Raw genomic sequence first — 21,065 nt, forward strand, 5'->3', positions numbered from 1 at the left:
GGTGTGAGATCATGACTGCTGAAGTGCCAATCTCATTTTAAAGCTGCTTTTTCTTTCAGGATGAAATATTAAACAAATAGTCTTTACAATTTCATATGATGTAAAGGAATGGGGTCATTCCTACATCATCTCTTGCAATAACACAACACCGATTAATTACGCGTTCTTTTCTAGTCATCACGAGTCTCGTACATCTTGTCCAGGAACCAGCAAATCATCTGCCCCGCAGATGTATGTTGTAGTCTTGGCAGCAGCAAACTCGGCATGTCTGGAATGAATACAAAGAGTTTGATCCGAATACTTCTCAGAAATAAATTGCAAAAAATGACCCAAATGCTTGTTTCAGAACAAAATATTTAGTCAGAATTTCCAGCAGAATTTCAAATACAAAAGTTTCAGAGAAAACATCTCAACAACACTGTGCCACCTTATAAATTAGACTTTTAGAAATACACAGTTACATGTAAGTACTGTACCATGTGACAGGGTAGTTGTTAATCAAACAAAGTGGAAAAACAGTCACTGGTTTACTGGCTGTAAATGTTCCTCTCCAGTCTTTAACAATGCACTCATTGCATTAATGACATAAATAACTGCAAATTTACAGCTTGTAGTTGACCATGGCTGGTTTCCCTCTCTAACCTTTTTTCATCAGAACCAGCTATATATCATCTTTGCTACATCTTGTATTTAAAAAAATGAAATGATAGTCCATAAAACAAACTTTAGACTTTTTGTAAGTGTATATAACCAGAGTTGAACTGTTATTTATGTTGATTTAGTGTAACTATTTCTGAATGATCAACTTGTGTCTCAAACCATTTGCATTTATTGTGATTGCACCATTGCGTATCAGTTACTGTCGTTTGGTTTCTCATGGCTTTGTTCACCCATCGAATCTCTTTTTCTTTTTGGTTTAACTTTGTGAACATCTCCCATTGTCAGTGTTTTGGATAGCAATGGCAGCTTAACTTGGGGTGTCAAGTGCTTGAAATCCTGATTTAAGTAAATAGGCATTATGCTTTAGTTTGCCTTCTGCTTGTCTGTATGAGCACAAAACAAGCCATTTGCACAAGACTTTGTCGAAAATGCTTGCTCAAGTGCTTCAAAGAATTGAAGTTTTCTAAACTTTGTTAGCATGGTTGTTATAAAGCCAGGTGAAGGCTCCTTTGTGCATTGGCATTCAGGTATCATACTTTAATAAATGAAAAACAAAAGGCAAGTTATACAGAGTAGAACCTTTGGCGACAAAGAACACACAGTATCCCTGCCTGTGTTTAACTGTTGGTGAATAGTGGTGGCAGTTTTTAAGAGCTTTGGTGAGTTGCCATTTGGTCCCAGCCAAAGTCGTGGCCAGTCATTTGGTAAAATTTAAGATTAAAAGGTCTGTAGAAGTCTCTGAGCCTGAGCAGGACTTCAGAGGGTATCTGTGGATGGGGCCTCCCCTTTGACTTCCCCAGGCAGCGAGGCCTGCTGCTCCCCTCAGGCTTCTTTAGGCAGGGGAAACCTTTGGTCTGGTTGAAGTAGAAGTGCTTATCTGTGACCACGCGCTTGAGCCCTAGGAAGTCCTGGACCCGACCCATTTCACCCGCCGGGTCTGTTACAAGGCGTTCGCCGCTGACAAACAGGAAGCGCGACATTGGAAAGTAGCGCAGCCAGTTCTCTAGGTGCTTGGCGTAGATGCCGATGCGTACAGCGCTCCAAGACGTGTCGATGAGGCCTGTGGTGGCGTTACGAAAAGCCAGGTTCTGAAAGGATGGAAGCCCGGGAGATTTGGACAGAGTCTGCGTGTAATCGGAAACAGCGCGCGTCACAGGGTCCCGAACCACCACGATAAGCCTGGTGTGGCGGCTCATGGAGAAGACGCGCCGAGGAGCTTCTTTGGTGATGAAGTAGCTCGGCGTTTTCTCCATGGTTATCTGGCCTTCCAGAGTACGAGGCATCAGGTTCCTGGATGAAAGAGAGAAAGAGAGAAAAAGCCATTTAACACAGTCGAAAAGCCCCCCCAAAAAACCCCACTACACTGTAGTTACTGAGAGCTCACATATTAAGAGTACATATTAGAGAAATGATACATTCCCTTAATATTTCCAGCACATTCCTTTGACGATGCCTCACTTGCCTTCGAGGCTTTTTGATTTCGGTTTGTAATTAGAGGGATAAATCGGTGATTAGAAAGAGATAAACATGGCATTAGCTGCTGGCACTGATGGAGTGACCATGTGAGTTTAGTCTGGGAGGGAGCTACTGAACGGCTACTGTAGGAAAACCGCGAGGCTATGCTAACCTCAGAAAAGTAATTTCCTCATCTCATCCGCGGCCTCCTTCTAAACAAGCTCATAACCGCTGCTCTTGCTCCTGTGTTCCTCGATGATGGGAGAATGTCCGGCTGGCCTGAAGTAATAGCCACACTGCTGTAATACCACTAGCATTTCTTACAGCACTGCTCTCACTGACACCTGGAAATCAAAAGTATAGCAGCTAACTGTTACCTAGCTAACTTTCATTATCTCGTACTGCTTGCTTTGAATTGCAAACACACTGCCAGCTGTCGGTCTACCGGCTGCTGTCGACTAAAACAGCTGCATGCTAACTACAAAAGCTTCCAGCAATCACGAGGAAGTTCCTCCAGAAATTTAGTTTAGATTACTACTTGAGTAAAATGTTATATTTGCAGTTTGGCCATCTTTGCTAATCAAAAACACTGCATTCACTCGCCAAGCGGGCATTTTTCAACAGCAGACACTTTGACCTGTCACATTAGGAAACCACAGGTGTTACTAATTACTGACGGTGCTCTGTTGTGGCTTTTCTCAGCAAGCCGAGACAGGACAGCAGAAAGAGTATCGCGCCGGTACCAGGGCCCCGAAACTGAAGCTGCTAAATGGAATTCAACTGTCATTAATCTTTTATTATTTACATGTGTGCCTTTTCTGCAATGGCTAAATGTTTTTTTTCCAGAAAATGGTCTATTGCTCACATTCGGGAATGTGAGAAGACTCTTAGAAAGAACATGGTCAGATAGTCAAGTTATTTGGACAAACACACACTTTAAGGGTTTAGATAATCTAGAAAAGCTCCAATATGACTCTGCTGTTGGTTTCATGCATATTTAGGCTTTATAGTCAAAGCCAGTCAAAATATGTAATATGAAATATTATTTGAAATTAATTTGCACCGCTGTGAAATTTAAAACGTCGGCTCACAGTTTAACCCGAGGGTAGAAATGGCATGCGTTTGTTTTTCTCTGACTTGGAATGAAATGCAATGTGATGAAGAAGTTACTGTCAAGAGGCAACAAAATGAAAGTCACAGTAACTCTGCACCGTGCCCACTCTTTGACATTGAAGTACATTATGAAGTATGCTTCAGTTTGTCTCTTTTGCTCCCCATATTTCAGTCCACTCCTCTTTGCTCTCTATTTCCATTATCCCCGCCCGAGTGGACTGACCTCCTGCTCGCCATTGCTGCCACATCTTTATGACGTGACAGTTTATTTTAAAGAAGGATGCTTCAGCAGAACAAAAACTTATGATTAGACTTGCTTTGTGACTTATTTCGGCAGCGTCTAGGCACGGCAACACACTGTCCTCATGCACAGTGTCACGCTGATTTTTAGTTGTAATTTAGGCCCAATCAGCAATCACACAACATGTGTATGCCAATACAGCTGAACCATGCCAGAGCCCACCTCACCTCCAAGCAGGCAGTGGCACAGAAAACTCAACCACGCCTGAACGCAGTCAAAGAAAGTTGACTTTGCAAATGTAGATTGTGTAGAATGAGGTACGAATGAAAAAGTAACTTTAACCCCAGGCCAGTCAACTGATGAGGCTTGGGGCATTGGTGAAATAACCTTTACTATATCCTCTAACTTTAATGTCTAATATTTGTCTTTGCAGGAAGCTTAAAGTAACATTTTAACCCTCCATCACCAAGTATCTCATATTTGATGCATGAATTTCTGACTTTAAAAAAATCTAAATCAATTGCATAAGATGTTGCAAATATGATACAAATTAAAACTAATATATAGAAATTAATATTTGATTAATTTTTGCTTTAAGTTTTTTTAGAATGTTCAAAAAACACAAAAAATTTTTAAAATGTAAAATTTATGGCTAAATTTAATGTTTCAGGATTTACAGGGTTAAAACTGACATGATATGACCACCTTGTGGCCTAAAATAAAATAATTTGTGTTGGTGCAAATGGCTTTTTGGTTCATTACCTTTGCACCAATATGCCTAACAGACGCAAGTCTTTCACAAATTACTGGGAGCTGGATTTGGACAGATTCCTTTTATTTTATCGATCAATCCATGCTATCAAACTCAAGCAAAGTAATAACTAACAAAAATAAGATCCAAACGATAAACTGGGATTGTTATTTAATTTATGGACTATTTGGGCTGTGGTGGTGTAACTGCATTTCTACATTTCAATTATACTACTGCAGCAGTTATACTTGCGGACTGCATACAGCCCAAAGGTATCCTATAATAGGGCTCACCATGTCTTCTGGTCCAATCCTGTTATTGCCTTTGGCTCCCTGCTTGTTATTATCAGTACTTGGGGTATTCTGGGGACACTTTGGCTTTAAAAAAAAAAAAAAGGGCTGCCCTCTTCCTCTTGATCTTTACCCCTACTTAGATGACTCAGACTGAGAGGACATACCTCAAAAAGTTCAACAAACCCTGACCGAAGCCTGTGTTTGACTGAGAGTCTCCATAACCTGCCAGAACAGATTGTATATAAATCGGGGGGAAATGGGAGGGAAAGGAAAACCTATTTGTCTCGTATCGTTTACTTCATTCAAATGCTACCGTAACACCAAAATGGAATCTAATAACCTCCGTTGTGAAAAATATTCTGCCAATTTTCCCTCTCCTAAAAAAAACAACAAAACGCACTGGTTTGCAAAGGAGATTCAAATCGCAGGCAGCAGTTTGTGTTATAGAAATCCAAGTGGAGAAGAATGCCAGTGTTGCAACTGTGAAAGATCCCTCAGCTAATTTCCATGCTTCCCCCCTTCCCTCCTCAGCAGGCATGTGGTGGCGGTTGGGTCGGAGTCTTCGTGGTTGGTCTGCAAGTGAGGGGCTTACTGGGGCTCTGGTGTGTGGTGATGGAGACTCCATTTCTCTCTCTCTCCCTCTTTCTCTGATCCAACACACACACTCGGCTCCAACTCCGGCATGTCCCCTGGCATGAAACTCTGAGGGTAACACCAAATACACAACTTATGGCATTCATAAGAAATGTCTGACTCGGATTATGGGGGCTGAGGCAAAACAAAATTGTGAAATGTACAACAAATACCTAAAGGAAAAAAAAACGATGCTGTTCCCATGAGTCCTCTCTCCATTAGGGCGTAGTGTAAGCTACAACCTATAGCTCAGACGTTTCTAAGCATGTCGGTCGCGAGTTTATTTCTGGTGACCACATGATATAAGTGGCAATATAGTTTTTATGGATCTGAGTCCCAGAAAAAAAGAAGCTGAAGACCTCGTTTGTATCCCAGGAAAGTTTAAGAGCTCTGCCTTTCAGAGGAAACTGCACTCTCACATACAGTATGGGCAAAAGTTGTTGAAGCTAGGTTAAGAAGATGCTGAGAGAGCACTACAGATGTGATGTTTGCTTTGAGAGTGTTGATGGGGAAGTATTGAGAAGCTCAGAGTGTTTTTGTAGAATACATGTATGTGAATGAGAGAGAGACAGGTGTAACAGTGACGATCCAATGAGTACAAGTAATGACGGAGGATAATTAAATAATTAAAAATAAAAATAAAAAAAATAATTAAATACTTGGACTCATCCACACAAAGCAATGGACAGAGCAAAAAGTAGGTGATTTGTGACAGAAGGATAGCAGCAGGAGCAACAGGGAAGGTTTACAACATGGTAGTGAGATAGTTTGGAGAAAGGAGCACTGAGAGAAAGACAGAAGTTGAAGAAGACCAGGATGGGACAGATTAGAAATAATTACTTCTGAGGAAATGACTGGAGGAGGAGGGATGGTGGATATACTGGGCAAAGGATGCTGAATGTGGAGCTGAAGAGCAGGAGGAAAAGAAGAAGAACTCTGTAGTGAAAGAGGAGAGGATGTTAGGGATAGAGTGAGATGGACGCAGATGACCCATAAAGGGAGCAGCCGAAAGAAGTGGAAGAAGACGATGCTGTTTTGGTAAATTTACTTCTCCTTATCCATCCTTGCCTACCTGTGTCACCCACTTTTTCCAATATGATTCCTGAAATCCCATCGGAAAAACATGTGCGATCGATTCAGCGAGTATTTCCAGCTGAGAAAAAAGAATAGTCGCATCCTTTAATTATCATATTTTCTGGCCCATTAATATTACTGTCACAGGAATCAGCCTGACACTGGAAAAACTGATATTAACACCATCGATACCCCCTCCCCCTCTTTTTTTAATTGTATTTTTCTGAGTTTCCAGCATGTTTGAACTATTTCGTGAGTGTGCTGCAGCACTAAATGGATGTTTCATTTCAGTCAGGCTAATGAACGCCACAGTAACCTGTTTGAGGCACAGAGGGGCTTCTATTGACGTCGTGTTTACATTTTTAGGCCACACAGTGATGGAACACAGGGTGGGGGGAGGAAAGGGACTGCCGGTAAGGGTGGATTACAGCTGAGAGAAGAAGAAGAGGAAGAAGAAGAAGAAGATCAGCGATTGTGAGTCTAAAAAAACAAAAGGCGAGAGCCACAGATGGAGAGAAGAAAAGCAGCAGCGAGAAAGCACAAAACAGGGGCATCTCATCTAATCTCCCATTATCTCATGAAGATGAGAAGAAAATCAAAATGTTTGTTCTTTTTATCTGATCACAACTGGTGTGTGTGTATGAAATGGTGCCAGAGAGAGTTTAGGGCGACCTAGCAACCTGATGTTTGTTTTCATCACACCTCTCCCATCAGCATCTGGAGCAGGAATGCGGTTTGGTCCGATAGTATGCTGATGTGCGTTTATCTGTGCATACAAATGCATCCAGGCACACACACTGTCTCTTTCGCACACACACACTCTCTCTTTCGCACACACGTTTAGCTTGTGGTCTGTGTGGGTGGGCTGAGGTTTATTAGAGACTGTTTAAATGGCTGCAAACTTGTGGGCTTTTATTTATCAACAGAAAATGAGCACACATCAGTTTAGTAGTTTGTGCTGCCCTCAAAGGCAAGAGAAAAGCAGGGGCTACTTGACAAACAGATTATGATGAATGGAGGATAAAGTTTTTCTACAGTTTGATCATTACGGAATATAAGGCGGGACTTCTCGTAGCTAACACTACAGAGTTTGATCTTCTTTTATAAAAGCAAAAGGAAAATATCCCATGTACTAAATTGTAGATTAAATTGATATATCTATTTTCTTTCTAATACCCAGCAAAGATTATGCACATTCATACCACTTTTTGCAACCTCAACGCCTTATTTGTTTTTAAAAAAGCGGTTTGGTAAGGTAAGGTACTGTGAATGCTTATTATCACTTTTCCAGTGGTAAGCACATTCCCCGGCCATTTCCATTTCTGTTTGTGCACAACCCATCTTGCTCTGTCTGCCTTCTCCTTACACACACATATATAAACACAGCGCACACATGTGCACACTGTAACCATCTGAACATGCCCTCCACAGGATGGACCCACATCTGGGAGCAATGAAGTTCTTAGTTTGTGTGCGCGTGTTGGATGTGTGTGCGCATGGCGGAGATGAGGGAAGTGTTTCTGGTTTAGGAAGTTTCCCTCTGGTCCCAGGGTTCGGAGCTCTGAAAGCTGTGATCCATACAGGTTCTGCCGGGCCTGAGGCCAGATCCCCGGACCCTCTTAATCCCCACCAGCCTGCGCTGCACGGAAATGGACTCTTCCACCCCGAAGGTCAGGGGCAGATGGTTGCGTTTCACGGAGCGAGACCACCGGGGATCACGGAGATCATGTAATGCAACATGTCATCACGAGCAGACTCTCTCGTATGTGTTGCGTTTCCTTCCTCTATCTCCGACATTTTTTCTCGCCTCACCTCCTTTCTTCCACTCCTGATCCCCCTTTTTTTTTTTAACAACTTCAAAGCTTCCCCTCGGCCTCTACTGTATCCTTCAAAGTGAGAATGTTATGAATGCATTTGACATGTGTGAAGGGATTTTAAAACACACTGACATCCTCAAACCACTACAGAGGGACGTCTGAAGACGGATACAGTTAGCCTGCGTGTTCAAAGATCTGTAAAAGCTGCTGCGTGGAGGGAGAGGGTTGTCATTACTGTCGGCAAATACAGGGCTGAGAAGTTTCTGTGGGCTGATTAGTCAGCAGGGACTGTAAGCAACTCAATAAAAGGGGAGCTAAAGTAATGCTTCACTTTGTGTCTGTTGGAGTCGGGCCATTGCGTTAGTTGGATGATGTTTTTGGCTGCTTATCTTTATTTAAATGTACCCAGTGCCTTGTATAAATACAAGAAATCTTGCACATCTTCTCCTTTACTTCTTTGGCTGCCAAAAATAGATTTGATCAATAATAATAATAACAAAAGGAAACTGAATGTGGGATTCTTGTGTGTCTAAATGCAATTCAAGAGGCTTTTTTTAATTCAAAGACGACACCCTACAGGGTTTACGCAGCGTTCATTAAAAATGTAAGACCTTTAAAATATTCCAGGCAGTGATATTTAATTTTATATTACATTTTGTTAATACTTCCCAGCAGTATGTAAGAATTCCTAGCATTAAAAATTAATTGACGGGCTGACCGTAATCAGACAATGAGCTTCTAAGTTAAAATAGCTTTAGTATGAAGTATTGGTAAGAAGTGGTCAAAAAGCACTTACAATGCAAAAGTTACTGTCTCTGTTAGGACCTATAAGAATTTACGCCTGCTTACTGGACGCGTATTCAGTGTTTTTAATGCTTCTTGGACATCTGTGCTATGTTATAGGTTGGCACAAGAGTCTTACACAATATCTGTGTGACATAAATCCATCACAGATCATGTTACGCTCCCTTCAGTTGTGTACGTGTGTGTTTTTGCGTGTGTGTGGCAGACTATTACACGCTCTGAAGGTTGCTGTCTGGCTGACGCACCAGGGTGGCGATGAGTATTTTTACCGAGGAGGTTTGCATCACTGGGGTAGGTCGGTAGGAAAGAGCTGAAGAATGCGTCTAGCTGAGGGGAAAAATAGAGGCGTAACAGTTAATAGACACATCTCAAGGCCTGAGAGCGGTGAGTGAGCGAGCGAGCGAGGAGCAGTCAGAGTTTCCCCTGAAAAAAGATCTGAGCAGATAATGAAAGAGGAAGCTCGGCATGGTTTTGTTGTCAAACCTATGTGTGAATTTCAATAAAACCACTAAGCTGTAGCATTCGGTGGAAACCGACTGCACTGAATGAATGTGTTTTATATTGAACTTCTGCCTTTTTATAACACATTATATTTTTGGGGGAGTAGCTTAACATTTTGGAAAATACTACACTCGTAAATCTCTTAAAGAAGACAGAATGAAGATCAGGAAGAAAGGATGTGGTGATAAGATCTTACTGATAACAGAACAGCCCGTAATGACAGAAAGCACTAAATACGGAAACCCTCATGAATGTCTGGGCGTGTGAGTCTACTTTTTTGTGCCCGTACAAGTGAGTTTAAATAACTGTGTGTGTGTTTGCACGTGCATGGCACTTCCCCTGATTGCTCCCACCCTGCTTGACTTATCAAGTGGGAAAATCTACTGTTGTGCTCCTGCCGGGGCCCACAGCGGCCCGCTTGTGGGGCTTTATCTCCGAGCAGCTAGCCAGGGGGCCTTTAAGGGGCCCCGCCCTGCCTTTCCCCATCTCCCGAATGCAGGATGAATACGGCCAGATAGAGTGGGTGGAGAAAGCGAGGGACTCTTCCATTTCCTCCCTTCTCAAATGTAACCCCGGTGATGTCACAATGTCACGATCTCACCGACATCACAGGACGCTGCAGTTGTATAATTAGGCTGGCAGTAAGATGTCAACACTTGGGAATGCATGTGAGCATGAGAGAAGTTTCTTTGGATTAAGCAAATACTCAATGAACTGCCCTAACACCACTTACTCATATGAGAATGTTTGGTACTTTATCAAAGAATATCCAGAGGAAGAGGACACAAACACACGACTCAAGAGCAAGAGCGAACCAAATTGTGTAGAAACATGAGAAAAAAACAAAAGAAGAACGCTACAAGAGGGGGAAAAAAGAAACTGCTGGAAAATTTGAGTGTAATGAGAACCAGATGAGCGAGCAAGTGGGAGGCGGGAACAGGTGTGGTACATTAAACACAGGTGATACTAATGCAACTGAAGGTGGGACAAAAAAATCACAATATAGGGAAGTCAAAGACAGGAAGTAGAAATCACTAATGTACAAAAAAGACCACAAATTACAAAATAAAACAACAACCAAAAAAAAGCAGTTATAATTATGTTATTACTATGTTATCTATACTACGTATATATATTTATATTATTATTTGCTCTTGACTGATGTGCACTGTTTGGCCTATTGACTGAATGACAATAATTCAATCAAACAGTGCACGTCTACAGTTCATGTATAAGCCTGTTTTGGACATAATAATGAATATGAGCATTTCTAGTCACTATGTTCACTATAAAAATAATGAAAAAATTTGATATAAATATATTAAAACCATACGGCAAAATGTATATCATTTTTACAGCTTGACAAATCTATAATAACAGTAATTATAATTTTATACCACAAATATGACCCATTATAGCAAACAGATAAATTGCTGTTTATTGCCTCTTGACTTGCTGTTAGTTTGCCCTCGGCCCAGTTAGTCCAGTTAAATATTAAACATGTGCAAAGAGGTACATGCTGTAATGTTTACCCTTCCCTTTGACCGTGCACTAGAACCAGGGAACACACGCTTCCACTAATTAAACAGCTCCTCTAAATGAGTACATACACATGTGGGACAAACACACCTCAGCAACGCTATAATTGACTCAATATGGACTTTTGCTTGCCTGGCAACTCCCCAGGTCCCGACCAATAAGAACACTCGATACTGTACGATCGTGGAAACCCACTTCCGAGCAGTTGCAGCCTTCATCCCTGTGGTTTCTCAGCTCATTGTTAGCACTGTCTTAAGCTGAAAAACGGAAATTACTGCTGGCAGAGACTGGGCTTTTACAACTGGAAACCATCCTTGCAGCGGTCTGCCATTAGTAGCATCTATCAGGCTCTTTGCAAGCTTTGGCTACATTTGTCCAGACATCAAACATTCAGGACACAGAAGGCTTTTGGATGAACATGAAGCAGGAGCTGGTGTTGGTTTCCAGATTTCCACCCATCACCGTGTCTTGTTTGATGTTTTGCTTGTCCTCAAATTCAGCTGTAGCTCTCTCTGCCAGAGTTTCAGGCATAATTAACCTAATTTCCTCTCAAAACCCACACAGACATCACTAACAATCAACCAGTTATTCTAAGTTGGTTAGTTCCAGTTTAGGGGAGTTTTCTAGGAAGGTTTTGTAGCAGACAAAGAAAAGTGTGTTTTTCTGTGGCTGCAGGTTCTCACGACCCACCCACCCCCAAGCCCGTCAGGCAGTCAGACATTAAACAGAGATGGACACCAATGAGAGGTCAGCAGCCACACACAAATACACAAACCGTCAATAATTACCTGCCTCTCCAGTGAGAGCATTTGTGGCAAATTTGGTGTGGATTTGTGGATTAATATTAACTATGAATGAAAAGCAGGAAACATCGTAGAGGAAGCAGAATTAAAAGGAGACTTAAATGTCTGAGCTTTTATAGATTGTGGAGCTGACTAAAAATCCCCAGAAGATGGCGAATGTATAAAAGAATATAAAGACATTTTAAATATTTTTCTGTTGTTTTTTACAACAAGCATTTTGAACATTTTGGAATTCAAACTGTTTTACTAACTATTACTATACATTAGGGTTGTTAAACGTAAACGTATAAAATAAAAAAATAATTAAAAAAAAATTATTAAAATAATGAAAATAAATTAAAATAAATACAAAAAATATATAATTGAAAATATATCAAATTAAAAATATAATAACAAATATGAATATATAAACATTAAATTAAGTTGAAGACATAATTCACCAGTTTGTGGTTAGAAAAAGTACCGAATTTTTAACATAATGTTAAATTGAAAAAAAAAAGATTTATTAATCACGGTTAAATGAATATCAGTGTTGCATCATTAACATGGACGATGTACTGGAGTTAAAAATATTCATTTTAAAGGGATATAAAACAGTACTTATATCCCAGAACTGTACACAGCTTCAAATTTGCTTACCATAGTTCCTCAAATATGAGTAAATATGGCCAAGAGCTACAGATCAAAATGAGCCTATGACTAACTCTGGTATATTTAAAGTAATGTCCACCAATGTAAACTGGGGTTGTTAAAAAACAGTAGACAACATAATGGCCAGAGGTGTGGTCGACATGATCAAATAAAGGTCTCAAATAAGCAATAATAAGCTGTTTGTCTTGTATGTTTACCCTCCTTTTGTTCGTGCAGCGGTCATCAACGTTCACGTTAGATTAGCAAAGCTGTGACACCATGAGTGCAGTGGGTAGCTGCTGGCCTATGAGTGAGTGGAGCATATAAGTATAATAGGTGCTTATTTAAGTGAAATAAATAAAAATGTGTGCTGTATTGTTACTGTAACATGTATATTTTTAAAAAATGTAATGTAAAAACCTTTTAAAAGTAAAAGCCTACATCTAATTTATAAGTATATATATATATATGTGTGTGTGTGTGTGTGTGTGTATTCATATGCACAATATGACGAGTGTTACCATTATTATATAGTTATTGACTCGTTCGTTTTGTTTCTCTCCTCACACCTCTTTCATTTCCTCTTTTTCATTTATGAGTAAGCTACGTCTGCAGATCTTGCACTATTTTTAAACACCTCCCCCCCCCCCCCCCCCCCCCCCCCCCAATCTTTCCTCATGCACGCTCATTTAATATAAAAAGACTAATAACAGTGTAAAGGGGGGAAAAATAAAGCAAGAGGTTTGGTGGAAATGAAGGTGAAGGAGGTAGAAATAGGATTATTATTTTGTCGTCTGTGGCAGCTCATCAGTCATCCTGATCTCGCAGGTCTCCTGCTGCCTCGTCTGCTCTGTCTGTTTAACGAGGAGAGGCTGATTTCAATGAGTCTGCGACTGAAGAACAAGAGCGACGCCCCCTCTTCTTTGAGTCTTACTAAAAATGCCCATACTCAGCACAGCAGTTTGGAATTAAAACCCCAAACAGAAGAATTAAAAACCAGTCTGAGCGATGAACAACACAAACTTTCTCTTTCTGTAACTGTGATTGAAATGTGGTAAGTTTCATACTTTCCCCAGTGATCCTTTCATTGTTCATCTCTCACCAGTCATCTGTTTCTATTAAATTTGACTGGATGAAAATGGCGTGCTGGCGGGGGGAAAGGTCGAACAGTGACGAGCTGTCAAAAAACTGATGACAGGGCTACATCAGGCCTTTTTTTGACCAAGTAAAAATCCATACCTCCTCCAGAACAAGTCTAGTTTGATTGAGTCACATTTAATTACAGCGCTTAAGCTTTTCCAGCTGAATTTTGTACTCGTTCTGATAATAACATCTCTCTATATATAGGTAAATAATCTCATGTGTGTCAGTTCTGACAGACATGTTGGATGATGCTACTAATGTTAATGGTTTGAACCCACTTGTTTATTCTTGTAGTGATACAGCTTCAAACATCCAAAGCACTGAACCCTGTCTTCCAAGGAAAGCTGCCTTTCTTTGCATTTCCTATTTTTCTGAATTCTTTATTGAAAGTGTCTCTTTCCCTCCCAGTCCTTGTTTACTCTAAAAAAACACTCCGTAACACGCAGCTTCCAAGAATGTGAGTACTGAGAAATTCAACCAGAGAATCCCATGTGATTGGTAGAGTGCCCTAACAGGAAATACAACCTGGACATTACTGTCTAGGTGGCGCATCTAACCCTCAGCTGAATTATACAACACGCTCCCTTGGTTTTACGACAAGAAAACGAAATGAGTCGATAAGGAAAGAGAAAGAAAAGTAGTGACTGTGAGGAGGCATAAAGAGAACGAGGCTCTAAAAGGAGTGAGAGCGTGTCCAGTGGCTTTACATTACACAGTTTGAGTGACCTGAACAAGCCAATAAATCCACTCCATCAACACTCAGACTGTGGGGCATAAATGTCAGCTGCGGATGGGAGTACGAGCTTCTTGTCAACAAGATGGAATATTCAGAAGTTAATTCATTTCTGCTGCAACAGCGTGATAAAGGCAGAGAGGAGGAAATCGATAGGAAGAACGTATTTTAGGTGATCAATATGGGGAAATGACATTTATATCTGCGAGATATTTATAGCATCAAGAAATGGTGGGGAGAAGAAGAAGAAAGTGGATGGAGATCAGGTATACAGCTGAAGCAGTGTGAATGGATCCAAGCTCACACACATGCTCACACTCACTCATTGCACACCATGGCTGTCTGAACCCCCATTCCCCACCACAAAGCCACAGAATCGTTTCCAGTAGATGGTACAGCCAAGGCTTTTCCACATATAAGCATTTTTTCTGAAACAATTTGCCAAATGCTTCCTTTAAGGATGTCCATGTGTTTTACTTGGTTACCAGCTGAAGACAGGGCCGTGGCTCTCTGAGCTCAAAGACACTTTGAAATGAAGAGCTCTGTCAGAGAATACTAAGTGATACTTTCCAGCACAATTTCAGATGATTTTGTTGGCTTCATATGCTACGGTTCTGTTTCAAATTGATATATTTGAATCACTAGGTACTTAGGCTGTAATTACACTTAATTAGTCATATTTTTTTATTACAAAAATAGATTAGATTTGGAATTATGGAAAAGGCAGAAAAGCAGGAAAATCAAAGGAAGGAGGGAAAAGAAAATATTAGAAGAGTGCGACAAATTTGGCATTTTTGAGACAGATAAATTGCAGATATTTGGCAATTTAAGTATTTGATATTCTGATATATCTGTTAATATTTCCTTTGAAACGTCAAATATAAAAAGATTTCCCAAAGTTTGGTATATGTAAATATTTATTTACTACTGCTATGCTCTGTCCAGCTCTGCTAAGAGCAGCTAGTTGTTGTTTAGGGCGTTCTAAACACAATAGCCATCAAGGAATTTGAAAAGTGCCCTCTGGTGGACAAACTGTACAACGTCAATGCTCAAAACATGGCTGAAGGGTGTTTCTCTAGTCGTTTCCTTACTTATTAAAATGTAATTTAACAGCTGTTATAAAACCAGTTGGCAAATTAGCAAATAGCTAATAATGGCTAATAAGATAAGCTCCAGATACTACAGTAAATGTACTTTTTATACAGACTATAATGTAGCATACAGGGAAAATGTGCTGATGTCAATAAATGGTTACATTATTAAAGTACCTATGCTGTAGATCAGGGGTGTCAAACTGAAATACACAGTGGGCCAAAATTCAAAACTGGAACAAAGTCGCAGGCTAACGTTAATATTTATTGTAATATATTTATTCCTCCAGATATAAGAATGAATCTTTTCTTATGGACTCAAACACGTTTTGCTGAAAAACTGAATATGGAACAAGCAAAACTTAATACTAAACAATATATACATTAGCTGTATAATACCAGTAGGCCAGCTCTAATAGTAATTTGGTATGGCTTCGCGGGCCAAATGTAATTAGTCTGCGGGCCAAATTTGGCCCGCGGGCCAGAGTTTGACACCTATGCTGTAGATAATATTTTCAGAAGGCTATTATGTCTACGATAAAGTTGTGTGTAGTTGCACAAAAAAACTAAAGAAGCTAAGTGATCTCAGTACTTCTGCATAACATAGTTTTTAATAGTTTTTACATTTGAGAAGATATATCCTTAAAATATAAAATAAAATCATTTGACAATACTTTTTTGCACTACTACCACCTGGACTGGCAGAAGGTTTAGCTATTTATTTTGTTAGTTTGACTTAGGCTCACTTTTTCAACCATTAGCAAAAACCTTTAGATGCGTTAGTCATTCCAACTGTTTATCCAAAAACTTTAGATATTGTTTATTTACTTATTTCAGTTATTTACTTATTTCTAGTACCAATAAACTTGTATCAGATGTTATGTATTTTTTTTCTTGTATTTTATCATTTTAACGATTTATTTATTTTTTTACCTGGATATAATAGTTACAATAATTTATCCATTAGTTATCTAGCCTTTTTGCTACTTAGCTAACCTGTATCCAACTTTGCGTGATGTTGTGTAAATAAATTAAAAATAATTTTTCAACCTAATATTAATTTTACTAATATTACTTTTAGCTACTTAGCATTACCAATCATCCTTTATTCAGAGGCATTAATCCCACAAAGTTCTGATGCATTATGTAGCATTTATTATATGTGATTCTACTTATTTATTATTTCTACAATGTGTTTAAACCACAATCTTTTTCACCCACCCTCCCCCCCAATACTTGAGTAACTCTATGGTATAACATGTACTCCCTCCAGTTTTAAGTAATGTATGATCTAAGCCTTGTTTGGAGTCACTGGACTACTTCCACTTCCTTTGATCATCTATCTGTCTCACATAAAATAAAAAAGTAGATACATAAGTCAGTGATTGTCTGTAAGCCAGAGGACTATAGCCCTTGGGCACAATAAGTGTCCCCTGTTGCACTCAGGTGTAGGATGACTGCAGTTCTCATCAAGGATGAGTGCTACGTGGCGAGGCGGTGGCTGGATGGGAGGGGTGTTGACTAATGCTCGATAAGGCCTTGTTTAACTGCAGCTAGGAGCCTAATTCATCTCAGCCCCTTCATATGTCCCTGAGCTGTCCACGTTAATGCCTGACCTGTCATTACACCGGTCCAATTCGCGCAGTGTTGACAAGAGCTGTCAGCGGATTAGGATGGAGCAAAAACACACATTTCATTATATCTTCAAAGGAGAAAAGAAAAGAGAGACAAAAAACACAGAGATGTTTTACATCACATCTGTGTTAAAAAGAACAGGGGTAAGGTCACTTTCCTATCAACAGAAAGTATAAAGAACATGTAAAGGTCACTGATCTCTCCACATTTAATCCTGTTAGGTCTTGCTTTGTCATCACTGACACCGGCAAATGGCTTACAAATCGTGACATTTACATTTTCTTTTCTTTCTTTCTTTCTTTTTTTTTTTACATCTCTTACGCAGCAATGTGCATTTAAAAATAGGTTCTTAGCAAACAGACTGCAGCCAATAACACTAAAGAAAGAAGATTTTTTAGAAGATAGTCAGCAAACACAGCATAGCTGTAACGGCAGCACTAATCCACCTGATTAGTCTAGTTTTGCACCTCACTTATCTCATGGCTTTGGTAACATGTGAGAGGGAAAAGATATTAAAAAACAAACAAAAAAGGTTTCACCTTCACCTTTAAATCAAAATGCAAGCTTGAGGTTTTCATCAAGGTTACTGTGTATCTTTATCACTTTAGCAATTAATTAATTGATTTAAAATAAATAGAAAAAACTGAACTGAAATCTGCATTTAATTATAATTTAGAGATTACGGAGGACGGGTGAATAAAACAATTAATTTCAAGCCCAACTTTTGGATTCCAGGAAAAATAAGATGATTAAATAATTGATTACTAAGTAAATATACATATTAACTGAAAATAACAGAAACAGTGTTCCACTGTTAATGAGCTAAAAATTCCAGTTTGTTTCTTTAACAGTTAATTTAGCATTTTTTGTATTACCCATCTATTGCTGACTCTATTCACAGTGATCCCCTGTCTGTGTTTGTGATTCTCAGACATACTTATTACTCTGTCAGCTCTGTCTTTATCTGTTCTCTGTTCGTAATCTAGATTTGTAAGATAGGATCACAGCTGGTATTTAAATTTACAGATACCACCTTTTGCCACCTAACCATTTAACGTGCTTTTTTTATTTATTATTGGGTGTATGTGAATCTGCTGGACCAGCACCTGACAATTCAAAGACACACCTGTTGGCATGGAGAGCAAATCTGTTTAGATAAAACTGCAATAAAAGCGCAGCTCACTCACTTCTAGATTTTTATTGCACTCTGCCGATAAAAGTGTCCCTTACTCTGGTGTGCGCTGGAATTTTTATTGTCTAATTAAAGGTTTTATGGGATTGAACTAGTCCACTTCTGTGCTTTGCTTTAATCGTCCCAAAGTTCAGCATCACTGACGATAAACCTATCTTCACATCTTAAACTGAAACTGCCCCGAGAAGCATTTCCCACATACAAAACTTCCCCCATCGTTCATCTTTCTCTTTGTTATCATGCATGCACCGTGCATTTAGCAGGAAATCCCCAGCCTCTTCCGCATTCAGTACCACTGTTAAGTGGTAAAAACGCCAGCCTACACTTGTGCATGCATACTTTGATCTCTGATGTCACTCAGCAGTTATTGCACCCTTCCAGCGAACAGCTGATTACCTGTCGTGTATTGACAACACCTGCCACCCCTCCACATTCACCTCTACCCTTTCCACATCTCTTCATCAAACTGTCATTTACTCTGCCGATCCTCTGTAATGGCTCTCATCTTTCCTCCTCCGCACACTAACTCTTGATTTTTTCTGTCTTCTGCAAATTTGAGGTGATCTGTAACGTCCATCTATGTTGTTAAAAGACAGTAAAAAAGATAAATGTTAACATTTTTCTCTGGAGCGTGCTATCATTAAAAAAAACTGCTTCATTGATTCAGTAGAAAGAGCAACTTGTACCGAAAGAAATATGTCCTTTGAAATCTGGGCCACCATCAGATCAACAACACCACCAGCATCCACAATAACCCACCCTCTCTCTGTGTGATCAGGGGCTGATAGTGACGAAGGCTCTCAGGGGACCAGCATGGACACTTAGCCAGGCGGTGTGTCAGCTCAATAAACAGCAATTTATTGGCAGGGGACTGAATACGCTGCCATCCTTGCAAGCTATCAGCAGAGCATCTTATTGGTGCTGAGAGATATTAATGAAGAGAGAAAAGGTGAGGAAATAGGTTAGAAGAGCTCAGCTCTCCTCAGCTCTCCTCTTTCACTACAGCCTGGACTAAAAGAGACTTTATTTGCACTAATAAGGAGGGAGTGTGTTGAATTTGTTGTGTTATTGTTACATCATGTGTCAGGCAGTCCTATTTCAATATTTAGTGCAACAAGGAAGAGACACAAGAGACACAAACACATATTTTCAGTATGTGAGTCCCCCTTGGGATATATCACCTTTATTTCAAATGTGGCCTCAGCCTGAACACACACACACACACACACACACACACACACACACACACACACACACACACATATATATATATATATATATATATATATATATATATATATATATATATATATATATATATATATATATATATAAAAATTTAAAATCCTCCCACTGAACCAGTTATTGATGTTTATTTCTTTGCTGATTGAAGGCAAAACAGATTCCAAAGGAACAATTTTTCCCCCCTTCTTCTTCTTTTGATTTAACATCTGCCTAATCAGGCGTCTGCCACATCAAACTGCTCTGACAAGCTACATTAAAACCGCAGCTACTGAAGATAAAAGCCATATCTGGTTCAAGTTTCCATGACAGAGCAATCCAATATAATCCGGAGGGGAGCACTGATAGTACAGGCCCGTACAGAGGGGCTCGATTTTTAATTCCCGCACATGACCTGTTATGAATACACCACTGTCGTATTTAAATGTCTTTTATGAAGCTGAATATTTCATAAAATACATGTTTGCGTTTTTAAAATGCGAATTCGTGGGGGAAATGTGTCCGTGAACCAACATTATTAACGAAGGATAAATGGGGTATTCACATTTACGTAAAGAAAGAGAAAGCGTGTTTTTAAACTTATATTCCGGAAGTTTGAAGTCACCACAAACAGAAAGACTTCTTGAGTATTTTAAGGTCAGTATCCGTTTGCCCATTTTGCTGTTTGAGGACTGCTGGAACGAAACTCGTGATTTTTATGAAAGATTTCATAAGTCCTTCAATAAAAAAATAAAATAAAATAAAAAGGAAAACAAAATAAACACGCCTTTACCTGTACCATTCCAGTCCCTTCTCGTAGAAGCGATCGAAGAAGTGCGGCTCAGCGCCCACGGCTCGCACGTCTGGATGGATGCGCAAAAACTCCAGGAGAGCCCGAGTGCCACCTTTCTTCACCCCGATGATGATGGCCTGAGGGAATTTTTTGCTGCCAAAATTATTGGCTATAGAAATATTGTTGGACGGGGGATCACTGTTCGTCAAGTCCGACAGCTGTTCGCGGACAAACGAGACCGGAGACGCGTTATACGCGCCGAGCTGCTCCGTTTCTTGCCCATCTTTAAAGATAATTTTGGTTTGGAGATTACTTCGCTGGTCATACACGGGTCTGGGCAGGGATTCGCAGTAACCGTTGAGGCAGTAAAAGAGGTAAATGAAGAGAATAATCATGGTAAAGAAGACAGGCAGCTTGGAGTGCACCTTCAGGTGTCCAAAGTTGAACGCAGCTCTCCATTTACTACATCCCATGGGTCGCAATCCTGAGCACGGGGACACGACGCAGGAAACATGCCATATCAGGGGGGTTGGATACTAAAGTCAAAGTGACAGCAGCTTAAAAAGCGCCTGTTTTGTGCCACATGTCCAAGTGGCGCAAAACTTGTCCACCGCGCATCCAAAAGCTCCACATGTTCCTTATTATCCCTCTCGCCCCCCGTGACTGTCCCTGAATCCTGCCGTCATCAAAACAAAACAAACAAACAAAACAAAGTTTCTTTAACAACTGGAGCAAAAATCCACAAAATAAAAACGCAGATTCAGCAGGTTGAATCTGCCGCACAGCTCTCCGTGTCTTCTGTGCGCCCCTGCGGCTCCCTGGCAGCGGCTGTGTAGGAAACCCTCAGCGATCCTTTCCGTGTGACTGCCAAATCCACGCCCTGTTTATCAAGCGTACGCCCCCTTCCAATCCTCAGCTCGTGCCACGCTGAAAATACAGCGAA

The 21,065-nt window shown here is 40.1% G+C and overlaps 1 protein-coding gene across 1 annotated transcript; it reads right to left on the reverse strand.

Moving 5' to 3' along the window:
- Positions 1-337: 337 nt before the first annotated feature.
- On the reverse strand, positions 338-20,966 carry LOC147322995 (heparan sulfate glucosamine 3-O-sulfotransferase 6). Its single transcript, XM_086303061.1, has 2 exons — positions 20,123-20,966; positions 338-1,950 (listed from the first exon to the last, which is right to left on the reverse strand). Exons 1-2 carry the CDS (start codon positions 20,593-20,595, stop codon positions 1,308-1,310), a joined length of 1,116 nt encoding a protein of 371 aa, XP_086159187.1. The 5' UTR covers positions 20,596-20,966; the 3' UTR covers positions 338-1,307.
- Between the last annotated feature and the right edge of the window lie 99 nt (positions 20,967-21,065).

The sequence above is a fragment of the Aulonocara sp. 'chitande type north' Nkhata Bay genome, linkage group LG8, assembly GCF_057382095.1.
Source record: "Aulonocara sp. 'chitande type north' Nkhata Bay isolate Kocher_YH1m ecotype deep benthic linkage group LG8, A_spYH_male_GT1.1, whole genome shotgun sequence".
Lineage (NCBI taxonomy): Eukaryota > Metazoa > Chordata > Actinopteri > Cichliformes > Cichlidae > Aulonocara > Aulonocara sp. 'chitande type north' Nkhata Bay.